General features: G+C 44.8%; 1 protein-coding gene across 2 annotated transcripts in view; it reads left to right on the forward strand.

Moving 5' to 3' along the window:
• Positions 1 to 13680, forward strand: part of LOC117354578 (gastrula zinc finger protein XlCGF26.1-like) — a 79874-nt gene extending 66194 nt beyond the window's left edge. The window contains exon 3 of one of the 2 annotated variants that reach the window (XM_033932342.1): positions 11292 to 13680. In XM_033932342.1, coding sequence (XP_033788233.1) covers positions 11292 to 12805 — 1514 coding nt within the window. In that variant the 3' untranslated portion in view covers positions 12806 to 13680. The remainder of the gene's footprint in view (positions 1 to 11291) is intronic. The other variant, XM_033932343.1, reaches the window with a different exon arrangement.
• Positions 13681 to 14394: the final 714 nt, after the last annotated feature.

Genomic DNA, 14394 nt, shown 5'->3' on the forward strand with positions numbered 1-14394 from the left:
TTATGGGTCACAAAGTGGCTAACACCTTTTTATTTTAATAAATTCTTCAGAGACTTATTTAAAAATTCTTTACCTTTGTCCGTTTGAAGTTTTTCAGGTGTACGCCCTAAATTAAACATTGTTTCAAAGGCTTTGGTAACTTCGTGACCGTTTTTTGTTTTTAAACTCACGACCCATGCATATTTTGACAGGATATCTATTACCGTTAAGATATATTTGTAACCATTGTTATAACGGGCAAAGGCTGACATGTCACTTTGCCACTGGCTGTCAACTTCTGACACCATTGTTTTATTTCTTTTAAAATAGATTCTAGCCGGTCTTTGTAAATTGTATGCGGTTTGACCGGTGACCCAATCCACTACATCTTTTCTCCGGACTGTAATATCGCTCTTTTTAGCCGCTTGAAGTAGAGGGTTAATGCAGCTTCCTGCCGCGTATGGATCATAATAAATTTGCTTCAATAAAGATTCTTTCATGTTCCATTCAGCTCTGACAACTTAGCTCTAAATAAAAAAAAATAGGTCTTAAAACTCTGCCTTTTAACAGACGGTTAGGTGACAGTTGTTTTTTTTCAGATTGTTAAAGAGAACACCAGGGGGCCTGGACATGTTCAGACATGTTTAAACACACCTCCCCCTCGGCTTTATCAGGGGGCTGCAAGGGGCTTATCAGCTGTTACCATGGCAACCAGAGTGCTGCCCATTAACCATTAACTCAGAATTCCTACTGAAAGTGTGTTAAAAACCAGGAAAGAAAAAAAAATGCAGCCTTTTCTAAGTTGTTTCTGCACTGGTCTGTTTAAAAAAAAAAAAAGAGGAAAGATTTTGTAAATGTCTTTTGTGATTTGCCTGTGCATTTCTCTAACCATGAGATCTTAAAACCTCTTAAAATAAAGACACTTCTTTTTCTGGCCACATCATTTCCAGGGGTTTAGATTGTTTTTGGTAACATCATCAGAAAATGCATTTCCCTCTCATCAGAAAAGCGCATTTCCGGCTCTTCATTTACCATATTTCCGCCTAAGTCATCAGAATGTGCACTTTCGGTAGGGCAGGCACTCCCATTTCCGGTGATGTAATCAGAAAGCATATTTCCGGGGTCAAACACGCCCCCCATTTCCAGTGATGTCATCAGTAAGTGCATTTCTGGGGGGGCGGGGCCACCAATATTCATTCCTGTGGGGCATGGGCGAGAGGCGGCGGGGCTAGGGGAAAAAGTAGGCGGGGCCTGGGCAGGGCTAAGGGAAAAAGTGGGCGTGGAGTGGGAGGGGCATGGGTAAAAGTGGGTGTGGGCGGGGCTTAACCCAGAAGTGAACGCTGATTGGTCGATCCATATCTCTGAGAGCTGTCAATCATTTTGACATGAGGTGTACCCATTATACTACTACCCTAGTTCCGCCTGCATCATCAGAATATGCACTTCCGGTAGGGCAGACACTCCCATTTCCGCTGACGTCATCAGAAAGCATATTTCCAGGGTCAGACACGTCCCATTTCCGGTGACGGGGCATGGGCGTGGCTACCAGCATTCATTACTAAGGGAGGGGGCAGGGCATGGGCGGTGAGTGGGCAGGACCTGGGTGGTGCTTAGGGAAAAGTGGGTGTGGTGTGGGCAGGGTTTGGGTAAGAGTGGACGGGGTTTGGGCAGAGAGTGGAAGTGGCTTAACCCGGAAGTGAACACTGATTGGTCAATCCAGCTGTCAATCATTTTCACATGAGGTGTACCCATTATATTACTCCCAGGGATCACCCCTCTTCCCTCTTCTTTTCAACATTTATATGTCTTCTTTGAAATTCTTCCATCTATCTCCCTTTGAAACTCTATTTACATATGCAGATGACATCCTTGTCCTTTTTGAGATAGATTCGAACCTCACTAACCTCACCGAAAATATAAAAGCTTGCATAACGAATCTCCATTCCAGGGCCCTCTCTGTACAAATGAGTTCAAAACAAAACTACTCTGGCTTGGCTCAAAATTAGATCTGTTACCCACACTCATTCCACTACCTTCTGGTTCCACACTGCAGATCGAATTCTCAAGCAAAGTTTTGGGCATCATTATTGACTCTACACTTTCCTTTAATGATCATCTCAACTCTCTGATTAAAAAAAATGGTTTTTAAGTCTTCACATGTTGAGGAAAGTGAGAGCCTGCTTCCGCCAACAACATTTTGCTGTCCTTGTACAATCAATCATTCTTTCCAAACTGGACTATTTTAATTCCATCTATCTAAGTCTAACCAAGAAAAATCTTCAAAGACTTCAGTGGATCCAGAACACTGCGGCTAGGTTGATCTTCGCAAAAAGCAAATTCGATCATGTTTCCCCGCTTCTATCAAAACTTCACTGGCTTCCGATGATTTCTAGAATTCACTTTAAGTGTATCTGCCTAATTTTCAAGATCCTACATGGCATTCTTCCTCCCCTAATCCCACTATCCTGGAATTCTTCGAGACCTGACACTACCAGATCCGCCCACATACTCAAACTATTTTTCCTCTCGTTAAAAGGTGTCATGTATGCAGGTAAATTAGGGAAATCCCTTTTCTTCAAATTCACTGAGCTTTGGAATAACCTCCCTGCCCCGCTGTGGAACCTAGGCTCATTCCAATTATTCCAAAAGCATCTGAAAACCTGGCTTTCTCCAAAACGTAGAGTGGGAATTAGACTATAAAGATGAGTAAAAAGGGTTTATGTTACTTTTATGAGGTATAAAAGTTTTAAGAAAGTTAATCCAATTTTCTTACCCCAGGAACAGGTTCTCCGACCTTCACTCTTAAAATTTTATCCCATATCCAAACCAAGGCAAAAGCTGAACATCAGGAGTGAGCCTGGATCAGAAGAAAGAGAAACTGGGAAAAGCAGCTGCTCATGTGAGGCACTGGGGTAAAAATGCCTTCTCTAGGCACCTTCTCTAGGGTTAGTGTTTGGGGTGCTGAGTCTTTAGAGATAAGGATCGGACACTTGGTCTGTAAGTGAAGGCTCTGGGGAGTTGGAGGGAAGGAAAGATCCAGGTAGATTGTGAGCCCACCGGGACAGATAGGGAAAATGCTTGAGTACCTGATTATAAAACCGCTTAGATAACTTTGATAGGCGGTATATAAAATCCTAATAAAACTTGAAACTTGTTCCTTTGTGAGCTTTGCTGTATAATGGGTCTGTGTGCAGAATCAGCAGGGTCTCTGGATGTTGTCCCATCTGGCTGATGTAAATACGAACACCTAAATGTGTCATTTTAACACGTCACTTATTCTGTAAGTTAAGATTGTAACTACACCCCCATGTCTCTCCCCAGAGAGCACCTCCTTTACATTTGTATTACTGTGTGTGTACTTTATAGACTTCCACTGAGCTCACCTAGCACTTATTAACGTAAGCACCCACCCACCCACATGATTGTTAGTGCTCTGTGCTTAAATTTAAGTGCCTTGGGGGGGGGGCTGTTGAGAAGGGGTACTAACCGTATCGAGCTTCCTTTGGTTGAAGACCCGGTATATAAGGTTAAGTTTTAGTTAAGTTTAGTACTAAAAGAACTCAAACATGAAATTACTGACTTGCTGTAACCTGTCGCTAAAATCATCTGTAGTACCTGAAAATTGGAGGGTGGCCAATAATAATAATAATAACAGCTTATATACCGCAATACCGTGAAGTTCTATGCGGTTTACAAAAGATTAAGCAAAGGTACAAATTGACTGACTTCAAGAGGGGAAGAAGAAAGAGAAGTAATTAGACAGGAAATTCATTGTTGAGGAGAAAAGTGATCAAAAGGACAGTAGGTCGCTATTGAGAGGAAAGAGATAAGTGGATCAGTTGTCAAGATGTTTTAGGAACAGGTGTGTTTTTAGACGTTTCCTAAATTCCTCATAAGTAGAGGGCAAAAGTAATTGTTCTAGGTCTTTACCCCATGATGCTGCTTGGTGTGAGAGAAGGAATTCATGGTGTTTTTTCAGTTTGCAACCTCTCACTGGGAGGGAAACGAAGTTGGAATGTGAACTTCTCTTGTGTCTGTTGGTTGAGAAGGAGAAAAGGTCAGTAATGTATTTGGGGGCAAGTCCGTGTAATGCTTTAAAGCAGAAACAGGCAAATTTGAACTTTACGCGTGTCTTCATCTGCAGCCAATGTAGCTGCCGGTAGTAGGGTGTCACGTGGTCAAATTTTTTTAGTCCAAAGATTAGTCTGACTGCCGCATTCTGCAACAGTTGTAGGCGTCGCATATTTTTTGGGGAAATTGCCAAAAAAACGATGTTACAGTAGTCAAGCAGGCTTAGTACGAGGGATTGTTACGCCAATGTTACGCCGATTTTTAAAAAGGGCTCCAGGTGAGATCTAGGAAATTACAGACCGGTAAGCCTCACTTTGGTGCTGAGCAAAATGGTAGAAACACGTAGACAAACATGATTTAATGAGACGGAGTCAGCATGGGTTCAGCCGAGGGAGATCTTGCCTCACCAATTTGCTTTACTTCTTTGAAGGTGTGAATAAACATGAGCTGGTTGATATAATCTATCTAGATTTTCAGAAAGCTTTTGAAAAAATTCCTCATGAGAGGTTCCTGAGAAAATTAAAAGTATCATGGGATAGGTGGCAAAGTTCAGTTGTGGATTAGGAAATTGTTATTGGATAGAAAACAGTAGTGCTGCCCGATTCGCATCGATTCACTTCGGGTGAATCGATTCAAGTCGATTTGTTTTTGCAATGGTGACTTCAGTAGCCCATCCACCCTCCACTTCTATTGAGGACATCTGTAAGGCAGCTGCCTGGTTCTCAATTCACACATTCATGACCTATTACAGTTTGGAAAATCTTATTAGACAGCATGGTCAGTTCAGCCCCAAAGTTAAGTTTAATTTCTAATTAGAAGCCAATTTCCCTCCAGCCCTATTCATTAGCAAGGGAGTCCTCGCATGTGAGAATATGCTGCCTGCTTGTCTTGTGATAAAGCACAGTTATTTACCTGTAATGGGTGTTTTCCAAGGAAAGCAGGCAGATATTCTCATATCCCACCACCTCCCCTTCTTGGCTTCTTGGCACCACCACCACATGCATATACGGACAGTCTTTTGATTTCTTTTTTTTTTTATCAATAAATGTTTATTGAAAAGTTTTGAGAATATACAAACATACCATGAATATCATGGACAACATAACATACAGCCATCAAACAGAGAGCACCACAATAAATGTACAAATCACAGAAGTACCCCCACCTATACAGTCAAGCCCCTGATACCCAGCAACAACCATAACTCCACAAATCCCTCCCCCCCACCCCCAAGCTTCACCTCCAGCAAAGAGGGCCCCCAGTTGGTTCTTCAGGAGAGCCCCCTCAGTCCTCAACCCCCCCCCCCCCACAGAAAAAAGCTCAAGACAAAGATGTAATTTTATCAAGGATTCGTGTCCAAGTCCGGGTATAAGTATAATAATAACCGTGACGCTTTGCAATAGACAGTTCCATATTACAAATAAACTGGAGTTTAACAGTCCATTCCAATTGGGTGGGCGCCTGCCCCTGTTTCCAACGAGCAGCTATCAAACATTTAGCCGCCGCCAGGCCCCAACGTCGGATCTTAGTTTGCCATGAATATAAACATACATTGTAAAGACCTAGCAAGCACCCCTGCGGAGAAAAAGGCAATAATATTTGTAACAATTGTGATAAACACCCCACCACCTGCCGCCAGAAAGGCTGTATGACGGGACAGGCCCACCAGATATGCAAAAATGTCCCCAAGTCCATCCCACATCTCCAACACAAGGCTGAAACACCTGGATACATACGGTGAAGACGTTCCGGTGTATAGTACCACCTCATCACCACTTTGTAAGCGTTTTCCTTAATGAGAGCACACGAGGTGGCCTTGCCAACCTCAGTGGTGATCAGAGCCCACTCCTGAACAGAAAATGTACAGCTTAAATCCAACTCCCAAGCTCGCTGATAAAGAGATGGAAAGGAATAGGAGCCTCGAATATATTGGTAAAGAACAGAGATAGGCTTAGGAAGGCTCTTAAGAGTGAACCACATGTGAGCAAAGGGATCATTAGACTGAAAAGATCCCCGATCCCACTTCCGAGAATGAAAAAAATGACGTATTTGAGAATAGGCTAGAAAGTCTCCCTTGGGCAAGGCAGCACTAAGCCGGAAGGTTTCAAAAGACATCAGGACCCCTTTTTGAAGCACATCCCGAAAAGTATGCAACCCTAAATGTGCCCACCGCACAAATGTAGAACTCTCCCTTCCAACAGGGAACAGAGGCTCCTCCCGCACCGCCCCCAAAATCGACGGAACCACCCCCCCACCCCAACGGCGACGGGTATCGCACCACACTTTCAAAAGATGTGCCAAAAATGGGTTCCCCGGAACCACGAACCTCCCAGTATCAATGGAGGATGACCAAAGTAAATATTTCAAACGGGGGCGCCCCACAAAATGTTGTTCCAGTCGGACCGCCAACTTATACTCTGCAATCTCCCAATCCAATAATAGACGCAATTGAGCTGCTCGAAAATACCAAAATAAATTCGGTACCGCCCGCCCCCCACTAGCCCTGTCCGCCCACAGCGCTGCCCTAGAGATACGAGAAGGCCTCCCCTGCCAAATAAAGCGAAAAAACAGAGTATGCAACTGTTTCAAAACTAGAGTAGGGACCGAAATCGGCAATGTTTGGAAAAGAAAAAGCAAGCGGGGCAAAACATTCATTTTAAGAACTGCTATGCGACCCCACCATGACAACCAAAACCCATTCCAGCGTTGAATATCAGTCCTAATCTGTTGAATAAGCCGCGCATAGTTAACAGTAAACAATTGGGATAAGTCCGCAGGTAACCGAATCCCCAAATAACGAATAACCCCAGGCGCCCAGCGGAAAGGAAACCGAACAGCCAAACGACGTTGGTCTTCTTCCCCCAATGTAACACTCAGCATTTCAGATTTATCCATATTCACCGTAAATCCCGAAACCCTCCCATATTCCATAAAAAGGGCAACAAGAATCGGCAAGGAAACCTCCGGGTCCCGAACATACAATAACACATCGTCGGCAAACAGTGCTAGTCGATGTTCAAGATCTCCCACCTTCACCCCCAGTAAATCCCCATGCTCCCGTATACGAATGGCTAATGGTTCCATGGAGAGAGCAAACAACAAGGGAGATAAAGGACAGCCCTGTCGAGTGCCTCTCCCAATGGAAAAAAATTCGCTATAAATCCCATTACAACGCACAGTAGCCTTAGGATCCCTATAAAAGGCTTGCACCCAATCCAAAAAGAAAGAGCCCAGCCCCATCCGATGCATCACCTGCCATAAAAATTCCCACGCCACTTGATCGAAAGCCTTTTCCGCATCAATCGCCAAAAAGGCAACTTTTGCAGAAGTCCGCTGCGCAGCCCACAAAAGATGCAACGTTCGTCTAATATTATCACAGACCTGCCTCTTTTGAACAAAACCTGATTGATCCAAATGTACCAGAGAGGGTAGTACCTTTCCCAGACGAAGAGCCAAAACTTTCGCTAGAATTTTTGCATCAGTATTTAATAACGAAATCGGTCTATACGACCCGCACCCAATAGGATCTCTGCCCGGCTTGAGCAAGACCGAAATCCCTGCCTCCCCCATGGACTTGGGCAAGGGGGAACCTCCCCGTACCCCATTCGCTACGCGGACCAATAATGGAGCCAAGATTTCACGAAAAAGTTTATAAAATTGATTAGTATACCCATCTAGCCCAGGCGATTTGCCCAACTTCAAATTAGCAATGACTCCCAGAACTTCCCCTAATCCAATTGGCTCATTAAGCACATCCCTCTCCGTGTCCGAAAGCTGCGGTAGCCGCAACTCAGAAAGGTACCCCTCAATGGCCGCGGAATCATGCCCCCCCGATGGCTGATACAATTCTGAGTAAAAATCCTGGAACACAGCACTAATAGCCGAATCAGTACAATGCACAGTGCCCGCAGTATCCCTAATCTTTGTAATATTCGATCTCGCCTGCTTCAGCTTAATAAGTCGAGCTAAGCGAGATCCAGGTGTGTTATTATACTCATAAACAGTGTGGCGTAGGCGCTGCCGCAAGAACTCGTATTCCTCCATCTGCAGTAAGGAGAGTTCCGCACGAACCTTAACAAGATGGTCATACACCAAGGGGTCCTGATGTCTCTGATGCAACTTCGTCAATCTCTCCAGCTGTTCATGAAGCGCTAAAGAACGCTGCGCCCGCAAACGCTTTCGGCGAGCACCCCATTTAATAAAAACGCCCCGTACTACCACCTTCAGTGCATCCCACAGAATCGCATCAGTGACCGTATCGTTATCATTATGTTGAAGGTACTGAGCCACTGTCGTACCCACCTCTCGAACTACAGCCGGATCTTTTAATAAAGACTCATTAAGTCGCCAAAAACGACGTCCCACCCCCTCCCAATAACCCGCGCAAGCTACCCACACTGGCGCGTGGTCAGAAATTTGGATAGTTCCAATCTCGGCCTGTCGTATCCCGCCCCAAGAGTTACGATGAACCCAAACCCCATCAATGCGTGCATACGATCTATGTGCATGAGAGTAGTGAGTGTAAGAGCGCTGCGCAGGATGAGACAACCTCCAACTGTCTACCAAGCCCAAAGAAGAAAACAAAGATAGAAGAGCTTTTCTAGCAGCCCTAGTCGGAGACCGAGTCCCTCCCACAGAGTGATCCAGATGAACATCTGGGGTAACATTAAAATCTCCACCCAGATAAACAGAGCCTTTCACAAAACCCACCAATTCAGTTCTAAGGGACCCAAAATATGTTGCTTGACCCGTGTTGGGGCCATACAGATTTATAATAGTGATGGGACGGCCTTGTAGGGTAGCCATTAGAGCCAAGCATCTCCCTGCCCCATCCCGAAAGACTTGTTGAACCACTAGACCCAGTCCCTTTCTAACCAAGATGGCTACCCCTCCCACCCTCTTCCCCGGCGCCGCCCCCTGGTGTGTCCAAATTTGATCAAAATATGGAGATTGTAGGACTGCTACATCTCGAGGCCTTAAATGTGTTTCTTGAAGTAGACAAACATCCCATCGCAAGCGTGTCAACTCTTTTAATACAATACTGCGCTTACCCGGACTATTAAGTCCATTAACATTCCACGAACCTAAAATGAAAAGCTTATCACCCTCCTTCCCTGTCCCTCTTCCCCCCCTAACCCCCCCAGAACCCACCCCCCTCCCCCCACCCCTCCGCTGATCTGAATCCCGTGCCTCAGGATTCGCCAGCATGTAGAAAGTGCGATCCTCCCCCAAAGGCAAACATCACTCATCTATAAAGTCAATGAAACTTCCAACAAATGAATTCCCCCACTGTCACTATATTCCACTCCCCCCTCTCCATCCTGCACTCATCATCCAAGCACTCCCCCAACCCCTCACACCCCATACTTGCCAACACCGAACCCCCCGGATCCCAGACCCCAACACCCAGAAAACCATACAACTTCACACGTACACCCTGAGAACAGTACATAATAAGAAACCACCAACCCCCATTCAAAGAGAGCAGTGTCAAACCAATGTCTCTAATTCTCCCAGCCAATTCCAAGGGCCTGCACTCAACCGGCCCAGGCAAAGCCCCGCAACGAGGCGGAACAAAATGGTTTTACCATCGTCCAAACATGTTCAGGTCTGGGATTTCGCAGATTTCTTGCCAGAACGCAATGCTGTACTCCAAGGCTCGCTTTGCGCAGAAGTGGATGCTACTGCCGGAGGTCTGTCCTCTTCCATCGGAGTCCCGCAGCCCAGAGCTCTCATCTCCGCCCAAGCTTCCGACACTGTGGTAACTCGGCGAGATGTGCCGTTAATGGTCATCCATATGCCAAAGGGGAATAGCCACCGATATTTATGGCCCCCAGTGCGCAGCGCTTGTGTGACATCTTTAAACGCTCTGCGCTTCTGCAAAGTAGACCACGCCAAATCTTGGAAAACCCCCACTGCCAGATCTTTCCATCGGAGAGCTGCTTGTCTGCGGCCTGCTAATAAAATACGTTCCTTCAGTGTAAACTCTCCAAAGCAGGCTATTATATCTCGTGTGCCCTGGGCCCTGGGAGCCCCCAAGCTGCGGTGGGCCCGCACCAGAACGATAGACTCAGGAACTTCAGCTCCATCCGCCCTCAGTAGATGTGCACAAAAGGCTCTCACCACCTCTTTACTATCCCGAAAAGCTTCCGTTTCGGGGATGCCTTTGAAACGCAGGTTGCATCTCCGAGAGCGGTTCTCCAAGTCTTCAACCTGTGCCTGCAGTTCCCGGAGTTCAGTCGAGAGGCGACCCGTAACATCAGAGGTAGTGGAGACAGTGGTAGTTAAAGCAGCCACGTTGTCTTCAGAAGCTGAAACCCGAGCTCCCAGCTCACTGACCTCCGTACGGAGCTCTGCAATCGCCGCCCGCACATCTCCCCTCACTCCAATTATTTCAGCCTTGAGCTCTGTAAACCATGCAGCCATGGACTTTTTCGGTGCCTCTCCAGCCTCCCCCCGCTGATCAGAGATGCCTTCATCTTCCGACTCGGACTGAGTCGTCGGCCCGGCCGCCATCTTTTTTTTCTCTCCCGTGCCACTCACCACCTCCGGGCCCGATTTTTCCGGCGGATCGCCGAAAAATTTAAATTTATCCAGGCGTTTTCGGGTCGCCATCAGCAGAGGAACCCGGGCAGCCGAAAATAGTGTCAAATAAACAACGCTGTGGAAGCGCCACTCGCGATGTCTTGCAAAAGCCCGACGGAGCTTCTGCCTCACGCTGCCATTCAGCGAGGTGACGTCACTCTCTCCAGTCTTTTGATTTCTTAAAGTGGCAGTTCACTTTGGATGGTTGGTGCCAGGTTCTGTGGATGATAACGGTATTTTACGTACCACAACAGAGCTGACGTGGCAGGAGTGCTCAAATTCATTGAAGTGCTATTCCATAAGATACTACCTAAGAGCTATTGTGTATAAGTGCAAGAGGTGGTGTGCAAATAGGCGGGGCATGAGTAGGCTATGGGTGATTCCTATACTTACACACAAAACCTATAGATTACGGTTGGAGCACTCAGATTTTTGGCACCTTTATAAAATTGACTCCCTTAACTCTACTCACTGCCATTTCCAAGGAACAGTTCACAAACTTGCACTGTCTAAAGATAAATGCTCAAAAATGTTTCGCAAATAGGAAACTGACAATTCTGGTCCTATATAACTTATCTTTTATTATAAACAAGTCTTATCTTAGAAACCACTGCTGTTTTCTAACTCATGAGAAATAACTTTCTGTTTATATCCAGCAGATCATCAGATCCGACCTGAATGGCAGAGAATAAAGAGTCAACGAGAAGATCCGGTAGAAATGGACCAAATCCAAACACAGTCAGAAAATATCTATGAGAATAATTCCCAGAGACCTGACAACATTAGCACAAAGAATTGTAAGCAGGGATCAAAGGAACAGAGAAACCCTGCAGGAGCCACAAAGGAGGGAGTCACTAAATGTGAGAGAAATGATGGTAACATCCCTGAGGACAAGAGACACCTAGCAGAGAGACCCTTCCAAATTCATAATACTGGTAAAGTGACTTCTGAATTCCTCCATGTTAAGGAGAAAGGAAAAAAACACCAGAAAGAACTCCAAATGCACAAAAGCAATCATAAAAATAAGAAATTATTTACATGTACTGAGTGTAATAAAAGCTTCACTCAGCTTTCAGATCTAAAGAGTCACAAAATGATCCACACAGGGCACAAACCATATATGTGTACTGAGTGTAATAAAAGTTTCATTTACCTTTCACTTCTAAAAAGGCACCAAGTGATTCACACGGGGTACAAACCATATACGTGTACTGAGTGTAATAAAAGCTTCACTCACCTTTCAGATCTAAGACGGCACAAAATGATCCACACAGGGTATAAACCATATACGTGTACTGAGTGTAATAAAAGCTTCACTTACCATTCAGATCTAAAAAAACACCAAGTGATTCACACAGGGTACAAACCATATACATGTACTGAGTGTAATAAAAGCTTCACTCGCCTTTCGGGTTTAAAAAGTCACAAAATGATGCACACAGGGTACAAACCATATACGTGTTCTGATTGTAATAAAACCTTCACTCAGCTTTCAAATCTAAGAAGGCACAAAATGATCCACACAGAGTACAAACCATATACGTGTACTGAGTGTAATAAAAGCTTCACTCACCTTTCAATTCTAAGAAGGCACAAAATGATCCATACAGGGTACAAACCATATACGTGTACTGAGTGTAATAAAAGCTTCACTCACCTTTCAGATCTAAGAAGGCACAAAATGATCCACACAGGGTACAAACCATATACGTGTACGGAGTGTAATAAAAGCTTCACTCACTTTTCACATCTAAAAAGGCACCAAGTGATCCACACAGGGTGCAAACCATATACGTGTACTGAGTGTAATAAAACCTTTACTCGCCTTTCAGATCTAAAAATACACCAAGTGATCCACACAGGGTGCAAACCATATACGTGTACCGAGTGTAATAAAAGCTTCACTAACCTTTCAAATCTAAGAAGGCACCAAATGATCCACACAGGGTGCAAGTCATATACGTGTACTGAGTGTGATAAAAGCTTCACTCGCCTTTCGGGTTTAAAAAGTCACAAAATGGTGCACACAGGGTACAAACCATATACGTGTACTGAGTGTAATAAAAGCTTCACTAAGCTTTCACATCTAAAAAAACACAGGATGATCCACATGGGAAACAAACCATATACATGTACTGAAATAAAAGCTTCACTCACATTTCAACTTTAAAAAGTCACAAAATGATCCACACAGGGTACAAACCACATACGTGTACTGAGTGTAATAAAAGCTTCACTCACCTTTCAAATCTAAAAAAACACAGGATCATCCACACCGGAAACAAAGATTGCGTAAAAGATTGCAAGCACAACGTTCTTTATCACTTCATGAACTATTGGGGCGTGTACTAACGTGTACCAAGTGTAATAAAAGCTTCACTCAGCTTTCAAATCTAAAAATACACAGTATGATCCACACAGGGTACAAACCTTTACGTGTTGTGACGGGGCCAGGGGTAAGCCTAGCGCTGGCAACCGGGCTCCCGCCCCAGGAGCAAGTATTAGCGCTCTTCGGAGGACCAGTCTGGAATAAGCACAGCAGAGAAAAAGAACAAAAAACTTTCCATCAATAATTTCCAGTTCCAAGTTTTAATATCAAGTTCATAATGCACCGGTGCTATTACTGGCTGATGATGCTTGGAAAAGATTTATCACAAACAAAGTTCTCCTTACAGCCACTTTTTATATCAATCAGAAAAGAGGAAAAAGCCAAACACAAGTCCCTTTTAAACCGAGTTTTTTTCCCTCATGGTTCTGCTGCTATGCTTTGCACAGTTCTGGGCCGCATACCGGTTTTAAGAATTTATATACAAGAGCCCCTGTGGACCAGCTGGCCCTGGGCTTTAGCTCCACTCTTTTTAGGCTTGGCACAATTATTGTATTGAGCTCATTTTTTATTCAAGAAGTTCTCCCCACCCGCAATACCCTTCTTATTTCTGGGCAGTGACTGGTAACCATCCACCCTTATTTCAATGGTCTAAGATTCCATAAGAACATAAGAAATGCCTGCACCGGATCAGACCTGGGGTCCATCCAGTCCGGTGATCCGCACACGCGGAGGCTCAGCCAGGCGTACCCTGACGCATACATTAGTCACTCGTATCCCTCAATGTGTCCTGCAAGAAGATGTGCGTCCAATTTTCCCTTAAATCCTAGAATGGTAGTTTCCTCCACCATCTCTTTCGGGAGAGAGTTCCAGGCGTTCACCACTCGCTGTGTGAAGCAGAACTTTCTGACATTTGTCCTGGCCGTGTCCCCTCTCAGCTTCAGGCCATGACCTCTGGTCCGAGTCTGGGTCACATTCGCCAATGTGAATAAAGCTATTTCTTGCTCTCCATCCTTTCCCCCTGCTGGGGAACAGAGTTTCGGTCTTAACTATCCCCATTCTTGCCATTTTTATTTTTTTATTTTTTTTTGAAGAACAGAGTTTCGGTCTTAACTATCCCCATTTCTCCTTTAAGGTTAGTTAGTATTATCCATCCCCCACTCACTATGCTTTGCTTGCATACCAGGTTTTTGGTTTAATTTCTGTTATTAGGCAATCCTCACATTCAACATCAAACTCTCATTCATTATACAGTCCCACATAAGGAAAGAAATGTTTCTTTAAGTACTTTAGACCCTTGTTATAGAACAAACTTTCATTCCCTTCACCCACACATCTAATCTAAGGCTTCTGGGCTGCAGTCCATTTCATCCCCCTCGGAGACATATCCCTCTACTTCCATAAGGGACTCCTCACTCTCTGAAGCTGGGTAG

The sequence above is a fragment of the Geotrypetes seraphini genome, chromosome 2, assembly GCF_902459505.1.
Source record: "Geotrypetes seraphini chromosome 2, aGeoSer1.1, whole genome shotgun sequence".
Classification (NCBI taxonomy): domain Eukaryota; kingdom Metazoa; phylum Chordata; class Amphibia; order Gymnophiona; family Dermophiidae; genus Geotrypetes; species Geotrypetes seraphini.